This window comes from Chenopodium album, chromosome 12, assembly GCF_948465745.1.
Source record: "Chenopodium album chromosome 12, dcCheAlbu1.1, whole genome shotgun sequence".
Classification (NCBI taxonomy): domain Eukaryota; kingdom Viridiplantae; phylum Streptophyta; class Magnoliopsida; order Caryophyllales; family Amaranthaceae; genus Chenopodium; species Chenopodium album.
The window spans coordinates 12780201-12800288 of record NC_137845.1 but is presented as its reverse complement, the minus strand read 5'-3'; the positions used below and the strand labels follow the sequence as shown (position 1 = coordinate 12800288).

The window sequence follows — 20088 nt, the reverse complement described above, 5'->3', positions numbered from 1 at the left end:
GCCTTGGTAAGTTGGAGGTTTCAGGTTCTAGCCTTATGTACTTTCATTAAGTGACTGCATATGGTAGTATGTTGTCAAGTTTTGGAAGTTGTGTAAAACCCTCTCCAGTCTCCATGAAGGCTTCTCTACATGTACTAAGGAATGAATGAGATGCAATACCCGATTAAATGCATGTTTTTGTATATCTATAAATGGAATTTAGTGAGAAAAGTGACTGGCTAACTGAGTAAATCTGCTGATAGTATTTATGATCTATAACTGGACATTCTTCAGCGCATCAATATGCTATATATATATATCTATAAATTTCAGAGTATATAGCTTGGAAATTGCATCAGTAACAATCATTATTTAAAGCACAAATGGACTTATATCAATAAATTTCAATCCTAATCCCTCTATCCGGAATTAGACACATTGTCCCAACCCCTCACAATTTAGCTACTTGTATAAAAACTTTGTATGATTTCATGGACTGAAAGACGATGATAGTTGAGCTATTTTATTAGTGGCAATATTTTATTTCTGTTAATTGAGCATATCCAAAAAAATTTGGATAATGGCATCAGACCATCAACATAGCAGGACAGATATCCAGACATTATACAAAAACTACTAATTTGGATGGTGTGTTCCTCAAAATTCATCAGAATTTCTTGGTTTAAAGCTGTAGCAAACCATCGTAACATTGTTAAGCAAAATCCATGAAGAGATAAATTTGTGTTACCCGTATCTGTAATCTTATAACATACGGAGTAATAAACTAGTTCATGACCTTTTTATTAAAGGTGATACACTGATTGTATTGTTGCAAGAGTTATATTGTAACATCATGTTTCCATCCAGAAAGAGTAGCAAACCATGTGAAAGATTTAACATAATAATTTTGGAAAAATTGATACATTTCTGGAGCAATCACCAACAATTTGTGTTTAGGTAGTATACAATCAAATGTTTATATCGCTCAAACAAGATGCCATTAAAGAAATATGAAGATCAGCACCCTAGTGAAAAGGCGAAATCACAGTTCAGTGCTTTCCTCTTTTTTTGATGACAAGTACCTATCATAAGAAATGAATGGAAATTGTTAGATTGAAGTTGTTTCCTGGTCTTTAATTCAGCATAAAACACAAAAGAAGAGATGAATCAGAAGTTAGCCCAGTGTCCAAACAACGAAGATGTGTAAATCAACTAACAATTCATCCTCATCCCTAGCAGAAAACTGCCAATGTCGAGTAACTACCAGAGAAATAATGGAAGCTAATAGCAAAGGAAAAAAAATTGGGTGCTTTTGTGGCATTACTTAAGCTTGTGGAAAGCTGAATATACAAATGACAAAAAGTTGTGACCTTGAAATTCTTCCAAAAGTTCTAAGCTTAAGCATGATGACGAAAAAATATACTTCCTCCGTTCTTTTATTATTGCACCACTTGCCTTTTTAGGAAGTTTCACAAATATTGCACCATTTCCTCATTAGGAAAAAAATTATTTGTGTTCACACTACAAATACCCAACATACCCTTGCTTTTTCACACTTACTTTTTAGTTTATCAATATGTCACATGGGCAATTTTGTATTTTTACCTATCTCTCTCTTACTTTTTTCCACAACCAAAATATTTCTACCCAACCCCTTATGGTGCAATAATAAAAAAACGGAGGAAGTAGATGATATCGTCATAACTTTTTAATCCCAGATTATATATATGAACATCGTGACACAGAGAGAAGACTCGTTCATTGAAGAAATGGGAGAAAGACAAATATGTGTTAGTCAATTCATACAAGCAATCCACTGTTCCCCTCTTATATGTATAAGATTAGACACATACAGACTAACTCTTAACATAGACAAGCAGGAAGTACAGGATAGATCAAGCAACAGTACCTACTAGTTGGTGAACATCAAGTTACATCACTAAGCTTTACAAAGGTAAGGGCCATTTGTCCGGACTGATCAATTCAACAAGTAGAGCCAGATACCAGTTGGTAATTGTGTTCTACTTGCATCTTGACCCCAAAATATTCCGAGACTTGGCTAGCCCCAGAATCCAGCTGAAGTGGATAGGCTAAAAGCCTTATAGAGTTTAGACAGTGGCATTAATGGTTGAACATGAGATTTTCTGTAAACTCCTAGTAACTGTGAAACTCAAGTTTACAAAAGATATGCATAACACCACCCCCCTTCCAACCAGGCAACCACTAACTGATCTCATAGTGCACAAGGTAAAAAATCTCAAAATAGTGAATACACAGAACCATTGAATATGTGACAACAGAGATCCAGGGGAGGGGAGGTCTCTGGTCCTTGGATCAAGTTTCATGAAATTGCAAGCAAACTAGAAATAAATTCAAATCCAGCACAAGGTCGCCTTTACTTCACAATAAGAAATTAAAGATCCAATAAAAATAAGTGTGCGGATGTAAGTTAAATAATCTCACCCTCTCTCAAGCCCTTATAAGAGTGAACGTGAAATCAATAAACAAAGAATGACCTAAAATTATTTGACAATGAAGGGCAGAATAGAGTATACATGGAATTTTAGAAGCTGTGGAAATTCAGAAACCTTACCCATTAGCCCTTGCCCATCTGGAAAGTTGGTATAGCTGCACAGTTTCATTTGAAGCATGGCATGCCAGGAGTAGATAGTTGCGAGGCTGTACCATCCATGCAAACCTCATGAATAATGCAGAGTAAACACACATTGCTGCAGACCGGAAAATGACAACATAAAAATCAAATTAAATGAAATGCGCTTAAAACTTAGAATCAACAATGCAACAAAGCCAGAAATGTCAACCTGAAGTCATGTTGCCTGATATCTTTTCAGGGGGTTTATTCATGTCCACAAGCCCCTATATACTCCAGCAATCATACAAATAATTTCATTGGTAAACTTCAGATAAGAAATGCGTATAAAATTATCCTTACATCTGAAGAGAAATGTCAACAAGTCCAAAACAAAAGTTTAGAAGCATACAGCGACAACAAATCCCCAATTTGCAACAGGCCCCCAGAAATGAGTTGTTTTAGGACCAACAGGGCTGTTCAAAAATGCACGGAATGTAGAAGCCATGAGTCACCTGTACCAAGTACTCCCAGAATTAGTAAGATGTATTTACATCAAAGAGTTACTTCTCTTAATAAGCAAGTCTAAAGTGCCACACTTAATCAAGAATAACTGCCTACAAGATCGAAAACATGTAGGAGAATCTAGTTTCACTACCTACAAATTATCCATCAGACGCCCTCTTTAATGCTTTTCCTACATCAAGTATTCCTTTCCACTTCCTTCAAGCTACAAACGGATTTCAAATAACATATCCAGCATTGACCGAAAACCCGGAAAAACAAAAATCAAATCGGAAAAATCAACAGTTCTATGTATTAATTCAATTACATCACACCTTCCTATAATCATAAACTCGGATACTGGCAATAAGGTGCACAGACTACACACAGTTTTAGTCCGGATGTCAAACACTCCAATTCTGAGTTCAACACATATTCAATTAATCAAACTCAGTGATTTCATAGCTTAATAATAGCCTAATTACACCCAAAACGTCAGCTTCTTGTACTAAATTGGAGATTTTACAGCTTAATAATAGCCTAATTACACCCCAAATTTCAGCTTCTTGTACTAAATTGGACCCAAAAACCATCTAACCCCAATAGAATCATATCTCCATCAAAATGGAAATATTTCAAGAATGAAAATTGTCAAACAATATAATAGTTAAAAATACCCCACAATTTTGTTTGGACAGAAGTATAATATTAATCAGGTTCAATAATCAGAGTATGCTAATTCATACATACCAACAATTTCCATTGAAATCAATGGATTTTCAAACAATAAAATAGTAAAATTTAGAATAATTTCACCCCTTTATAGTGAGATAGAAACAGCAAAGAAGCAAGAAATGGTTAAATTTCAAGAATATAAGTCAATTCCCACAAAATATGATAAATATGTGCATCAAGCATCAAAATATAACAGCAATTTATGATCATACACAAATTAAGTATCAATAAAATTATATTTATTACATTTTAGAAAAGGATAGGAAATTCAACAAAATTCAAGAAAAAGATTGCGAAGATGAAAGGGATTGATGAGAAAAAAGTAGAGAAGAATTGAGAGAAAGGCATACCGAAGAGTTGATGAAAGATTGACGAAGGAGCAGCAATGCCGGAGAAGAAATGAGGAGAGAGAATCTGAGAAATGGTCTTTTTCTTTTTCTTGGTTATTTACTTTCTACTGTTGTAAAAATGGGTAAAATAGGCTGCATATAAGCATTTAATATAGTCCCTCTGTCCCTTTTTTACATTTCTATTTGTAAAATTACACGAGAATTAAGGAATTTAAAATAAAATAAAGAACAATAAAATAAATTACAAGACATTAATTGATGTCTTTGAATAAAACAAAGATAGAATAATATTTAATGCTTCACATGTCATCAATCATTTAAAAAGAAAAAGGACCAATAATATTTTTTGGTGGAAAAAAAAGGACAATCATATTCATCTAAATTGATGCACATAGATTTTGAAAATAAGAGTGAGAAAATAGAAAAAGCATTAATTACAAAACGAGAAAGCATAAATTACAAAACAGAAAAATAGGGATAATAGTAGGACTGTAATTTTAAAATACCCAAAAAAGCAGCAATGTAAAAAAGGAACGGATGGAGTAATTCATTTTTTAGTAGGAAAAATTGATCCTAATAATCCTATCTTTGACCGATTCGCTATTAATAATTCCACCTTTGGATTATTATTTAACCCCCACCTTTTATAAGGGATGTTCTTATATTGGTCCCTAACCTGTTAGTAACCGGTTTTGATAATTTACGATGCCACGTGTCATTTTATAATTGGTTGAAAAAGAAAAAACAAAAAAAATTAAAAACTAAAAAAAAATAATAAAAATAAAACCCACCAACCACCCCCACCCACCGTGAAACCCTTAGCCTCAACCTAGCCCCACTAATAACCGGCCGGCCGCCACTCTTATCCCCCTAAAACGGCCGGCCGCAACCCCCCATTATCAAAAACAACCTCACCGACCAAAAGCCATCTTCTAAATCACCCCCTAACCCATATATCCCAACCCCGAAACCACCATACCCACCACCTTGAAAACCCCGAAAATCGCCAAAAACCCTCTATCACCGCCGAAAAGTTCTTCTAACTACCGAAAAGCCCCATAAATCCTACCCAATTCAATATCAAACCATCTCTTTTGCTCTTGAAGGTTTTTCTCATTTTACTTTTTTTTTTTTCTAATTCATTGAAATCAAGGGCTAGTTTTTGCCGCGTGAGGGTGGGAATAGGGGTTCCGGCGGTAGGATTGGGGGTTTTGATGGTGGGATGGGGGAAGGGTTGTCAGAGGTTGGGGAGGTGGTTGTTGGGGGTTGGCTGGGTGTTTTTAAAAAAAATCTTTTTTTTTTAAAAAAAATTTTGACTAGATTTTTTTTTTACCAATTATATAGTGACATGTGTCACTCAAATTAAAAAAAAAAAAATTACCCAATGTACAGGTTACCGGTCATAAAGGACCAATAAAAGAAGACGCCCTATAAAGGTGGGATTATTAACAGTGAACCGGCCAAATGTGGGATTATTAGAATCAATTTTTCCTTTTTAGTATTAAGTTGAGAATTTATCGACAATTCACGAGTAAATCGGTGTGATAAATATTTATTTATTGTCAATTCTTTCTATTTTTAGCTTCTTATATCTTTTTCCTTTAAAAAAACCTTGCAAACATTAACGAGAGCTACACTATAACCTTGTTTCGTAATTATTGGTTAGCTGATTGGTAAGAGCTGGTTGCATGCTTGCATGTTACATTAGCTACTTTAATTAACTGTTTAGCTTGTTTGACTAGCTTATTGGTAAGAGCTTATTATGTAGAGTTGTTTAGTAAAATTAGCATATTAATTGTAACTATTTGTTAGCTGAACACATAAAATGACAATTTAGGACACTGACAATTTATTTTTACTTAGGGTATGTTCTCTTCGGCTTAATTTCAGTTCAGTTCAATTTAGTTCTTAATTTCCTTTTCTCATAAACAGTTCAGTTCAGCTCACTAAATCTGAATAGGCCCTTACTAGGGTAAGAAAGTGGGTAGGTAGGCAAGAATGTGAATTAGAGTAACATTTTAAGATAAAATTGTTATTTGACATCCATTACTCAATAAGTTAATCTAAAAAGCTCTATATTTTAGCTTTTTACAAATTAGCTTATTCGCCTTAATCAGCTCATTTAAAAAAAAATCTTTTACCAAATAACCAAATTAGATGATTTATGTAGTCAAATCTCTAACTAGGTCAAATAAGCTCATTTATGGTCAAAACTCTAATTACCAAACATGGCCATATTTTCTTGGTAAACGTATGAAACATTTTATCTTTATGGAGCAATGTTGTAAAATTATTGGTAAAAACGCTAATTAAAATTGGGGTTTTTTTTTCTTTTCAAATACACTATTTTATGGCTTGTTTGACATTGTTTTTTGTTTTCAATTATTTTTTTAAAAATAAAAAAAGGAAACAAAAAAGATATTTTCACTTTTTAGTTGTCAATTATCAAAATAATCATGATTTTATTAAGTTAGATTAGGATTATAATGATTTGCAATTATGTGTATATTAATTATGTGTTAATAATTTTTAAGTGAGGATATGTTGGTCATTTTGATATAAAAAAACTTATTAAATAAGGAATTTTTATTTTTATTTTTTTTATTTTTTTTTGTTGCAATTAATACTTAGCATCCAAATACAATAATTGTTGTAATCTATACTAATATTTAATAATATGAACTTTTGCAAACAATATATGCTGCCACGTGTCCTATTCTTATTGGTACACTTTTATTTGTATTTTTTTCCAATAATCTTTTATTCCTTCATTTATTGTATGTCATTTCACTAAAGAATCACTTTTATTTTGTCATTATCTTCTACAACTAATGAAGTTAGTTTCTTTTAAAAATAATTGTTCACTCACGTCTCTTGGTTAGTTTTATCAACTTCTTATATAGAGTAGGTGATAGTTATTTCTTATTAAGTGTAGGGAATATTTCAAGCATCCCACACTTGAGCCCCACTGTGATCATACACTTAAGTATGGTGGCGTCTAAAGGGAAGGAAGCTAGAGCAAAAGAGTCACCAACAAGTTTTAGGAACTTGGTAACCGTTCACAGGGTGAAGGTTACACCCCTTAACGATCCAGAAGATCGTTAACTCCAATAGGTCTGGAACCATGACTGGAAGTTCGGGGATGAAGGTACAAATCCAACCTAAAAGAGATTGAACCTGCCCTAAATAGGCCTGTACTTTATTCTTCTCATATTCATGTGTACTTTCTGACTAACATACAATCAATAGATTAATCCTAAACCTGTTTAATCTATGTTGGTTGAATATAATGCACAAACAAATCTATTATTGACGATCACTTGAATTATAATCATATTAACCTAAACAAGATTATTAATTATCTTATTAAGCGTGATTACAAGTACAAATTCCCTTTAGTCCTGTAAGAGAGGGCGTGATCAAACAATAACAATAATATATATCAAGCAACATAAAAACAATCATCATCATAATAATAATATTCTCAATCTCAAAGCATAATAATATTAGCAAGATGCTAGGCATGATACTAACAAGATTAATAACAAACCCTAGCATGTCACTAAACATTAAAAATCAAATCTTTAGCCCTAACATGATACTAACATGATATTAGGAAAGAAATAGGAAGCATCATAAAAACATGCATGATATTAGAAATTTTAGTTAACCCTAAACATGATACTAGGAAGCAATAAAACATCCTAACATGATACTAGGAATCAACAAAATACTCTAAGCATTATTTCTATGTTAAAAGAGCAATAAAGCAATTAAAGTACTTACTTCGATGTCTCGTACCTCTTTCTAATAACAAAATACACACGTTAGTAACTTCAAGGAAAATAATAAAATCAAACAATTAATTTAAATAATTGAAATAGGAATTTGGGACCAAACCCTCAAAAATATTAAACCTTTCACGTCTAGGGCGAAAACAACTTCGAACTTGGCTAGGTGTGTCTAGAACTTGTGAATGTGGAATTTTGAGAGAGGGAAGGTTTAGAAAAAGAATAGAGAGAGAGAAAGCTTCTAGCTTTTTACAAAGAAAGAGAGATGATTGATTATGAATGATTGAAAACAGAGAAATACGACCCCTATTTATAAGAAAAATAGCACGGGATCGAAGAAAATACTTCAAGTTCTATACGAAATAAAACTGGAATCTGTCGCCAGGCGACAGACATCAGCGCCAGGCGACAAGACCAACGCCAGGCGACAGATGTTAGCGCCAGGCGACTGGCTTTGTCGTTTGGCGTTAATTAAAAGATAAAACGCGCTTTTGTACGGAATCCTCTTCTTGATACGATTAAGCAGCGAATTCCGTGTTTATCAAATTAAAATCATATTTGTGCCAAATCACGTATTTTATTCAAAATAAAACTCTTTAAAATATAATTATCACTCCTAATCCCATTAGAATTAAAAAGGAACCTTCTAAATATTCTAGAAGATTAAAATCAATCCTAATAACTTTAGGAATAATAATTAATAGGCCCTCCTCTAGATCATTGGGCCACAAATAAAAATCATTTCAGGCCCAATTTAATTTAATCCATAACTTCCTCATTATTTATCGGAATTGGGCTTATAATATATCATTGGAAAGCTCTTTTCAAGCCCAATCCAACTACACTATTATTGGACCCTTACCATGGACTAAACCAAATTGGACTGACTATTTTTCATAAATAGAGTAAGAGAAGAAATATTTTTGAAAACAGAAAGAGAAATATTTTAATAAAAAAACATCCACATCACTAGACTTTTCACACTTTCACTTTGTTCGATAATCAAATGACGTGAAAGATATTTATCACTGGGTTTGGTTTTGGGGAGACACATTTGGGTGTCTACATTAAGTATCACTTCATGTATCTTTTTTACGTGAAAAAATGAGAAATTGAAAATATGAAATAACATCATTATTTTTACTACTAATCTTTCATTATTTTACTACTATATACCATTTTTGTATTCATCAACATTTTAGTTTACTTCCAACTGAAAAGCATTCTCAATGTACAATTGAATACGTACTAATAAACATTTTAGCAAAACATTTAACCCGTGCATATCACGGGCTAAATACTAGTTAATATTTAGCGGAGGAAGTACAATTGAATCACAAGCCATCCTTGCCTCCTGGTCTATTTCAATTTTTGTTAACAATCAAATTTCGGTAACTATGTCTATCACCCAACTTTTAAATCATTCATAATATGAATTATTATTTTTTTAATAGCAAAAATATTTCATTAATTAAAAGTCATACGACATCTACAATATAGATTCGACGTTAACAAATATATAAGATATTGAATTAAATAAAATTTTCCTTCATAAAACTACAATCGTCGAGTAGATCTTGCACTGTGAAACATCTCCCGCTTATATTACTGGAAAATACAGCCTTATTGGAGAGACAATCTAACGATCCTTTGTAGTCGTCGGGATGTTTTCCTTCTGATTCATCTGTCTATATTCATAACTTTTTCACTAATGAAATAATTTCACAACAATCCATTAGATCTAATATCATGGATTCAAAACTAGAAATTTCTCCCCTGAAAAGAGGAGATAAACCTGATCTTTCGAAGGAGGTCGAAAAACCCTTTTCTTTCGAGGAGATCGCAAACCCTTTCTTTCGAGGGAGAAAAGTTCCTCCTAAAAGGAAGAAGCATTATTATAAACCTAAAAAAACTTTAAAGAAACAAGAATTGGGGCTTTCCACCGATTAAAACCGATGGAAGCCCCTTCAAAATTCAACAATGGAGGTTAGGGTTTTGGAGAGAAGAAGGAGGAGAGAGAAGAGAGCCACCTGTTCATAATATGAATTTGAGACATTTAAATAAGCAATTATATAAAATTTCTATGAACCAAAAAAAAAAGGCGGATATTAAAGTTGTGGTAGATGTATAATGTAGATTTAGTTAATAAGAATTTAGAAATATTACATTGAACTCGATTACTTTATTCCTTGTCTTGGTTTGTTGAGTTTCAATTTTTATATGATCTAAGATATACTGTAATTATAAATTTTAATAAAATACTAACATAATTTTCAATGTAAGGAACCATATTAGCCAAAGTTAACTTAGGATTTACTTTTTTTTTTTTTTTTTTTTTCTTTTTGATTAAATGTCATTAATTATTTTATTTATAATGTTTAAAAATCAATATTCACAACATAAGATCAGATTACCTTTATATCAATTAACCATGATATCTTTTTTAGACCCAAAATCATATAATTGATAGATTAATGTGACCGATACTGGTTAGCCTATTATATATTCATACTACAACGATAGGAGTATTCGACTATACAAGTTGCACTACGGTTGCACCACATACCAATAGTCAACACTCGCGTTCAAGTTATATACTCCGTAACATCTAAAAATAGTAATATACTCCTAATAAAGATTTCTCAACCAAAACACTTGATCTTGAGTTGGCAAGAATCCACACATTCACTTCATATATGATTCCACATAATCTGACCTATTTATAGTCCCTCCAACAACTCCCAGATCCTTGCGCCTCCTCTTCCTCCTCCTCCACCTCGGCTTTTGCAATGGCGACGCCGCTCGGGTGCTCCACCACCATCCTAACCCCACTCCTCAACTCCTCCGCCGCAGCAGACTACATCTGCCAACAACTCACCACCAACACCGCCTTAACAACCGATGCAACCACCGCAATCAACGCCGTTTACCTCCTTTTCTCAGCCTACCTAGTCTTCTCCATGCAACTCGGCTTCGCCATGCTTTGCGCTGGCTCAGTCCGTGCTAAAAATACCATGAACATCCTCCTCACCAACGTCCTCGACGCCGCTACCGGTGCTCTTTTCTTCTACCTCTTCGGTTTCGCCTTCGCTTTCGGCTCCCCATCAAACCCTTTCATAGGAAGCCGCTTCTTTGCGCTAGCGTCAATGCCAGATTTTCACCAATCTTATGATTATAACTACTTTCTTTTTCAGTACTGCTTCGCTATCGCTGCAGCAGGGATTACTTCCGGCTCGATAGCGGAGCGTACTCAGTTCGTATCCTACTTAGCCTACTCGAGCCTACTAACGGGGTTCGTGTACCCCCTTGTGGCGCATTGGTTTTGGTCTAATGACGGGTGGGGGAGCGCCTTCGTAACGTCGGAGAAGCTCTTGTTTGGGACGGGGGTTATCGACTTTGCCGGGTCAGGGGTGGTGCACTTGGTTGGAGCCGTGGCCGGGTTTTGGGGGGCGTTTATTGAAGGTCCGAGGATTGGAAGGTTTGATCATAAAGGTAAAGGGGTGCCCCTTAAAGGACATAATGCTTCATTGGTTGTATTAGGGACTTTTTTGTTGTGGTTCGGGTGGTACGGGTTTAACCCGGGTTCGTTTTTGACCATTGCCAAGGCGTACGGCGAAAGCGGGGCGGTGTATGGACAGTGGAGTGCCGTAGGGAGGACTGCTGTTACTACTACTCTTGCGGGTGCAACGGCTGCCCTTACTACTTTGTTTGGAAAAAGGTAATTTTCTGAAATTTTGAGGTGTTTTTATTTTGGACTTGTGTTTCGTGCATAAATAAAATTTACAAGAATAAGGGAATTTCATGCCAAATTATTATGATATGAGCATATTTTTGAATTATCATACCGAATATTCAATACGATTAGGCAATCAACCTATATAAGGTAACATATCATGCGTATAGCACTTATATATCCTAATTTGAGGCATGAAATCGATGCATTTTGCATATTTCAATTAGGCTGGACAACTAACTTGTATAGGTTTAAATGTTATAACTATTCACAATTTGAGGGAATTGTCTAAATTGTTTCTAATGTACAAAGTATATGAAAAAAAATGTAGTTTAGTCATCAACATTTATAAGTTATAACATTGTACTTCTATTTCATAAAGTCCAAGAAGAAAATTGGTAAAAAGGTGGGTGAATATAAGAAAAAGATATTTAAGTAAAAGAAGGTGAGTGAAAGAGATAAATATTGCTTGTGAGATGAGAAGAGTACAATAGTAAAAGGAGTTTGTCAAAAATAGAATAAAATTGCTATGTTAAGAGAATTATAAAAGGGATGGACAAAAACGGAATATGTTTAGAACATTTCAACACAAATGTAATATGGTGTATTTGATAACTTTGTAACAAATACAAGTAGTCACTTTGTTTTTGGGACCATATCTCTTCATATAAATTAGTGTTGGTTTTCTCCGTCGATTTCCTAATTTTTATTCGGTTGCTTTATATACATTTTTCAATACACTATTTTAATCATTAATACGGAGTATATGTTAGTATGTCCTTGTATTAATTACAAATTAAGCTGCTATAATATTTTTTTTTTTTTTTTTTTTTTTTTTTGAAACAAGCTGCTATAGTTTGTACAAGCCTCCGCATTGCCTAATTATTGACTTATTATTACACAGGATACTAGTAGGACATTGGAACGTAACCGACGTATGCAACGGCCTACTAGGAGGATTCGCCGCCATAACAGGTGGTTGTGCAGTGGTAGACCCATGGGCAGCCTGCATATGTGGAATGGTTGCAGCCATAGTCCTAATAACATGCAACATCCTAGCAGAAAAATTCAACTACGACGATCCCTTAGAAGCCCTACAACTCCACGGAGGGTGTGGTACATGGGGCATAATCTTCACTGCCTTGTTTGCCAAGAAAGAGTACCTCCAAGAAGTGTATCCGGCACGCCCTGCCACCTCCTACGGCCTCCTAATGGGCGGTGGGGGGCGGCTCTTGGCGGCCCATGTAGTACAAATCTTGACCATATGTGCATGGGTTAGTGTAACAATGGGAAGTTTGTTTTTTGTGTTGCATAAATTGAGATTATTGAGGATTACCTCGGAAGATGAGATGAATGGAATGGATCTTACGAGTCATGGTGGATTTGCTTATAATGAAGATTTTGATGAGACGACCAAAAAATGGTCTTCTTATATGGGTGGAGATGATCCTCCTGGTGTACAATTCCAAGCTTGATGAATTATGATCTTGGAAGAAAAACTTTGATTTGATTTATCATGTCCAATGTTTTTATAGTTTTAATTTTGTTCGGTGATCATGAAAATTTATTTAATTAGGGGTTGGATTGAAGCATATTACAATGGAATTACTAGTATTTGATTTTAGTTGGTGTTAAATGACATGTATAGGATGAAGCTCATTTTTTATAGGACAACATACTACCTTCGATTCATTATAATTGCAATCATTTATATATATTTCAATATGATTTGTTGTAGGAAATTTTGACTTTTACCACCATGAAAAACCACTTATTGACTTTTACCAACTCCATAAAAAAAAAAAGTTGTATTTTACCACCAACAAAATTTCCAAAAATTGGGTTTTACCACCAACTAACGGATTTCGTCTAGGAATCCGTTAGCAAGGCCCACCTTTTTGACATTTCCTCTTCATCTCCCCCAATCTTCCATGCCAATCAATCGGGAACGAAATTAACCTTGTGAGGCTAGGAGGGGTCGGAATTTGGTGGTGGCTAGGGAGGGTGTCGGAATCAGGTGGTGGCTAGGGAGGAGATCGAAATTTGGTGGTGGCTAGCTAGGGTTTTAGGAGTATTCGATAGGTAGAAAAGGGGTCGGAATCCAGTGTAGGGGCTAGGGCGAGCTGGGGTCGGAATTCGGTGGGGGTCGGAAGGGGAAGGGGAAGGGGATCGAAGTTTGAGGTCTGAAAAGGGAGGAGAAGGGGGAGGCGAGGTCGGTGGTCACAAAAAGGAAGGGGAAGGGGAGGAGGAGAGGCCGCCAGAAACAGAGGGGAAGAGGGGCTGCCGGAAAGGTAAGGGAAGGGGGTTGCCGGAAACGGACCGGCTGTGTGGGCACTTGGGAGCCGGTCGGTGATGGAGGCTGCAGAAGGGTTGTCGGCGATAGTGTTTGGTTTGGATGGTTTTGATTTTATTATTTTTTTTTTATTTTTCTTTTTTTACACCCAATAATATAGTGACACATGTACATGGTATACCTCATTAACTGATTTATGGACGAAATCCATTATTTGGGGGTGATTGGTGGTAAAAGCCAACTTTAATTTTTTTTTTATTTTTTTATTTTTATGTGGTGGTAAAATAAAAAAAAAATTATGAAGGTGATAAAAACCAATAAGTGGTTATTTGGAGGTGGTAAAAGAGTAAAATTTCGTTAATTTCCTTTGTTGTATTTACTTAATTTAGGGCCTGTTCATATTTACTTAATTTCAGTTCAGTTCAGTTTCAATCAGTTCAGTTCAGTTCAGTTCCAATCAGTTCAGTTCAGTTCAGCTCTTAATTTCCCTCTCACATAAAATATTCATTTCAGCTCAATTCAGTTCAGTTCAGTTCAGCTCCAATCAGTTCAGTTCAGTTCAGCTTAGTTCAGTAAATATGAACAGGCCCTAAAATAATAAAAACAACGAGCTTAATCAACTCTTTTTAAAAACTTTCGCCTATGTTTCTAGTTGTAAGTGCTGTGATTTTGGAATTAAATAATCGAGATTAAACTTTGTTGATGTAAATATGGTATAATTCAATATATAATTTGCAATTGATTTAGTAATTAATCGAAATTTTGTAATTTTGATGATGCAAAGGTGTACGATGATCCTATAAAGCTGCTGAGATATTTGGAGTTGCGAAGACGAGGGAGATGTTCGAGGATGCAATAGCTAAAAAGGGGATGTTTGATGATAGTGTTAAGGAGTTGTGCTTGAAATATGCGGAGCACAAAACGAGCTTAAAAGAGTTGGATCGTGCTGGGGCAATATACGTGTATGGATCCATATTTGCGAATCCGGAAACAAGACAGATGCATGGCCTCTAAACCAGCTAGCGCAATCTTGCAAATACAACAATCCTTCTGTTAGTTTTGTAATTAAGTACACCACTTTTGGAGTAGAGGTTGGGAGAAAAAAATAAATGGGGTCCGTGTAGGAGAGATATAGCGAGAAATTATTTGCTGAAATAAAAAAGTGATACAACTAATTTAAAATTTTCTTTTGCCCAAAATTTGTATGATAATGAAAATCTTTTAGCCTCAAGATAATTCCTCCGTTACGAATTACTCGCAACAAAAGGATATTATTTATGAAACATAAAATATTCTTTTGTTGCGAGTAATATGTAACGGAGGGAGTATCCGACAATAACAAAGCATCAACATACCTGGTTACATCCTAGAATGATAAACATTTCAAGTGAAGGGCATTTGTCAGCAATTATACCCAAATCTTGGTCAATCAAATTGTCGCAAAACGACAAGTCCAAGAATCTTAGATTCCCACAGTTCGTTGCAATTCGTTCGTAGTATGATAACCTACCGTTAAAGTAGTATTGAGATTAAGTTTAATCAACCTCTCGCCAGCACAGTGAACGTCGGCCACGATGGCCTCAGAGCTGTTATAACAAAAAAATACTACGTATTAATCTAAGATTATCTACCAGGTAGCAGACTGAAAGCTGAAATCAAAGTTCACAATATTTCTGCATCCCAAAAATATGCAACATAGACCCGGAATGTAAGACGAGTTGCAGAAACTTGAAACTCGATTGAGTTGCTACACTTTATTGAAACTAGCTTAATACCCTCATCAGTAATTGCCCTGTAAGTTAGCACCACTAATACAGTAACTTACTACAAAAAGAAAAAAGAAAAAAAAAACTCACTAACAATCATTCAACTTAAGAATTTGCAGGTTGGTGCTACTGGAAGTCAAAAACAATCACCCTTACCCAAATTCAGAAATGTAAGACCTTTCATCCTTGAGAGTAAATTCTTCCGGCCCATATAGGACAGAGTAGACCTCTTCAATGATAGCAGAGTAAGAATTTCAAAGGACCTTTTACAAAGAATCTCTCCAACATTGTCGTTGAACATTGGACAACTATCCAACTTCAGTACCTAAACCGAAACAAAAACAATACCATTAATTCAAAATTAAAATATAATCAAACAAAATAAAAATAAAAATAAAAAAATCAAACAAGAAAATAAAGAAATTACCTTTAAATTTTCTGTATCAATCAACTCAAATGCAGCCAAAAAGTCTTGTTCTTGGATACTACAGAAGTCTCTAATACAGATTTCTTGAGGAAATTTTATGAGAAAAAGCTTAATTAAACTTATTAAAATCCAACTGTCTCAAATGACATAATTGTTCGCATACATTCGGCGAATCAAATCCGGAATGCCTTCCAAAGAAACAATTAACTTTGAATCAAATAAAATAAATTTATTTATATAAATCATTTTAAAAAAAACATTTAAATACATTTTTCTAATTATTTACAAAACAAATATAATTTATTGAGAAACAACAATGTATTTTGCTAAGAAAATAATTATGAGTACAATTTTGTTTGGTAAATCATTACTTAAATTTATATATGTTTTTTTTTTATGTTTATATGATTAACCAGTAACTCTAATATATTTATATTAAATATATATAAACTTAAGCTTGTGTAATCCACTGGTATTATTGTTGAAATAAAATTAGTTATTAAGATATAAAAATAAATTAAAACAAATAAGATTTAAATTTATGCATTAATAAATTACGTTAAATTATTTATAAATAACAAATTATGTGTAACTACGTAAATATTATATTGCACATAATTAGCATTTATAATTATGTGTATTGATACCTTACTTAAAATTTGCATTTTTTTTTTGTCGAACCCGAGGGGCAACCCTCAAAAAAAAAGAGAAATTACAAACTAAGAAAGAAAATGCAACGGAAATAAAAAAACAAACAAAAACAAAAAACAATAGAGCTACAACTCTTTATTTGTATTATTATTTTTATATTAAATAATTCAATGCTAAATAAATCATTATTTCTTCATTTTATAAATATTTTTAAAAATAATTTTTAGTTAAAGACAAGTGGAGTCAATTAACCCATTGTTTTGAACTTAGATTCGTCCTATCTTTAAACACAAATTAATGAGAGAATGAGATGATTTTGAATACCAAGGCCATCGCTATTTCATCAAGCGTTGAAAACCCACATTTATTTCACCTTCTAGAATCTAATTCAATGGCTCCTTATTGTTAATCACTCTCATTAAAATTTGAAACTTCTCAACATAAGTCTTGAATTATTCTTCTAATGCCATCATTAACTTTCAGCACAATTTTTAAAATTTTGAAAAAAAAACGTTGTAATTTTGTAAAGAAAAAGATAGTTTTATGTTTTCTAAAAGGAAGAAAATGAGTTTATATCAAATGAGCTAGTAAGTGACTAAGTACCCAATTGGCAATGATTAATCTTTTATTTGATGAGGGATATTTTTGTAAGAATACGTTGATGATGAACTTTAATTATAATAAAAAATAATAATTTCATAAAAATTCTTTTATAAGAACCAGATAAATTACTTTAATAACCTTAATCACTTGGTTTCCACACACACACACAAAAAAAAAAAAAAAAAAAAAAAAAAAAAAAAAAAAAACTTAATTGACTTTTGAAGTAGATTTTTCTTTCTCCAAAATTAACTTTTGTATAATTCAAAAAATGTTTGACATTATTAAGTAATTGCTCCAAAAGTATACATAGACATTGTGTAACAGATTTCATCCAAGAATTCGTTAAGTGGTGGTAGAATTAAATTTTTAAAATTTTTGGTGGTGTTGAATAAACTTTTTTTTTTTAATATTAAAAACTATTTCCGTGTTTTTTTTTTCGTGGCATTAAAAATCAAAATTTCTTAAATATTATGCCATAACTCCATAAAGTAAAGTATACATCATCTCCTGATAAAGTTGCAAATAGGGTTTTCCACAAAAAATAAATAAATAAATAATAAATAAATAAAAAGAAAAAAGTTTGCAAATATTGTCATGATACTTTCCCAAAACATCCATTTTCAATCTATGAAAGAATTAATTAACTTCTTGCTTATCAAAGTTTTCCAAAATTAATGAATTTAATGCTCCCATATCAAATGACAAAATTAAATCACTAAATAATCAAAAAGCAAGAAATAATGCTTTTTTTTTTTATTTGAACAAAGAAAGAAATAATGCTTTAAAAAAAATGCTAATCACACAATCACATTGTTGTTAACCATTTCAGAATGTAGTAGTTACAATCACACATAAAAATAAATAAATAAATGGCAAAATTGGTATATACCACCTTTTTTGTCCAACTTTTTTGAAAAAACCACCTTTTTTGTCCAACTTTTTTGAAAAAACCACCTTTTATGTTTTTTTATTTACTAAACTACCTTTTAAGTACCAAAATTCTTGATTGCACCACCCCTATTTCAAATTTTGACGAAAAATTTAACAAAGACGTCAAAGGGGCCCACAACTTGTGTTTTTTGCTCCTAAATCATGTATTTTTTCACCCCCAAAAACATTTGACCCTTCCCTCTATATAAATGCATGACTAAATTGAGTAAAGCTCTAAAAAACCAAACTTAATTTTGCTACAAAAATTAAATTGTAGTATTTGTTTATTCTCAAACCCTAAATTGAGATAATTGAAGTGATGGTTGAGATGGAAGGGAAGGTTTTGCTATGGTTGATGATTTGGAAGTGGATGGTTGAGATACAATCTGTTAGATTTGAAATAGGGGTGGTGCAATCAAAAATTTAAGTACTTAAAAGGTGGATTAGTAAATAAAAAACATAAAAGGTGGTTTTTTCAAAAAAGTTGGACAAAAAAGGTGGTTTATACCAATTTTACCTAAATAAATAAATAAAATTATACTTTAACTAAAACTAGCTCAAAATACTTTCAAAAAAAATTATAAAAAAAAAAAAAAAAAAAAAAAAAAAAAAAAAAAAAAAACCGGATTTTTTACCAAATGCCCATGAGTTTTTTTTTTTTTTTTTTATTCATCATATACCCATGAAAATCTTCAAATTCACCATATACACTTGAGTTTCACAAAATTGTCACCAAATGCTCTTAATGACTAACGGCAATTAATTCCGTTAGTCATTAAAGCTAATTATTCCACGTGGCAGCATATGATTGGTGTTTATTAAATTAGTAAATTAATTAAAAAAACATTAAAATAATAATTAAAAAAAATTTTAAAAAAAAACCACCAATCAGCCTCCCTTTTCTTCTGCCACCAACGGCCAACCCCTCGCCGGCGATCGGTGAGCGCCCTCCCGTCGCTGGCGTCAGTCCTTCCCCCATCGGCTACCCCAACCTAACGTCCCTACCAAATTCCGACACTACCAAAACCCATACATACTTTCTCACTCCTTTAACACGAGCATCTCCGCTTCCTCTACTCCGGCGCGGCGGCGCCGACGCCAGACGTTGTCCCTGCCTGCTCCCTACCCTAAAATTGGCGTCGCACGTCATCCCTCGGACCGCTCTCCCCCTTTCCCTTAAACCACCATCTCGAAACCCCAAAAACCCAAAATCATAAATTTGAACCCTAGAATTTTCGATTTTGGGGTTTTAGGGTTTTGGGATGGTGGTTTAAGGGGGGTAATTGAGTGGAGATAGTAATGGGAGGGACGAGATAGCTTTGCCGGCGCAGGGGATGGGGTTTGGGGGCCGGCTGGGCGGCGACGGGAGGGGAAAGAGGTATTTTTCGAGTGGAGGGAGGGATTTTAAGGTGGAGGTAAGGTTGTTCTAGGAAGGAGAGAGGCGGCGACGACATGGGATAAAGGGAGAGGGAGGGTGGCCGCCGGTGCCGAGAAGACGTTGGTCGCCAGTGAGGGTGGGGGCAAAGGTTTGGGCTGGCATGGGGGTGGTGGTGCGGTGGGGAGAGTGGATGGGGGTTTGGTTTTTTTTTTTAATTTTTTTTTTTTGTCAAATAAAATAATAATAAAAATGAACCAATTAGAATATGTCATGTGCCATAATTAGCCTTAATGACTAACGGAGTTGACGTTCGTTAGTCATTTGGGTATTTGATGACATTTTTGTGAAAGCCATGAGT

At 33.8% G+C, this 20088-nt stretch overlaps 2 protein-coding genes across 2 annotated transcripts; one reads left to right on the top strand and one right to left on the bottom strand.

Annotated features, from left to right (window-relative positions):
- Window positions 1–800: 800 nt before the first annotated feature.
- On the bottom strand, window positions 801–4266 carry LOC145572035 (mitochondrial pyruvate carrier 1). The gene is made up of 5 exons (XM_081631056.1): window positions 4159–4266; window positions 2982–3084; window positions 2802–2856; window positions 2573–2708; window positions 801–1061 (listed from the first exon to the last, which is right to left on the bottom strand). The coding sequence occupies exons 2-5, from the start codon at window positions 3075–3077 to the stop codon at window positions 1022–1024; spliced, it is 327 nt and encodes a 108-aa protein (XP_081487182.1). The 5' UTR covers window positions 3078–3084; window positions 4159–4266; the 3' UTR covers window positions 801–1021.
- A 6472-nt stretch (window positions 4267–10738) lies between these two features.
- On the top strand, window positions 10739–13157 carry LOC145572034 (ammonium transporter 1 member 1-like). Its single transcript, XM_081631055.1, has 2 exons — window positions 10739–11667; window positions 12587–13157. Exons 1-2 carry the CDS (start codon window positions 10739–10741, stop codon window positions 13155–13157), a joined length of 1500 nt encoding a protein of 499 aa, XP_081487181.1.
- Window positions 13158–20088: the final 6931 nt, after the last annotated feature.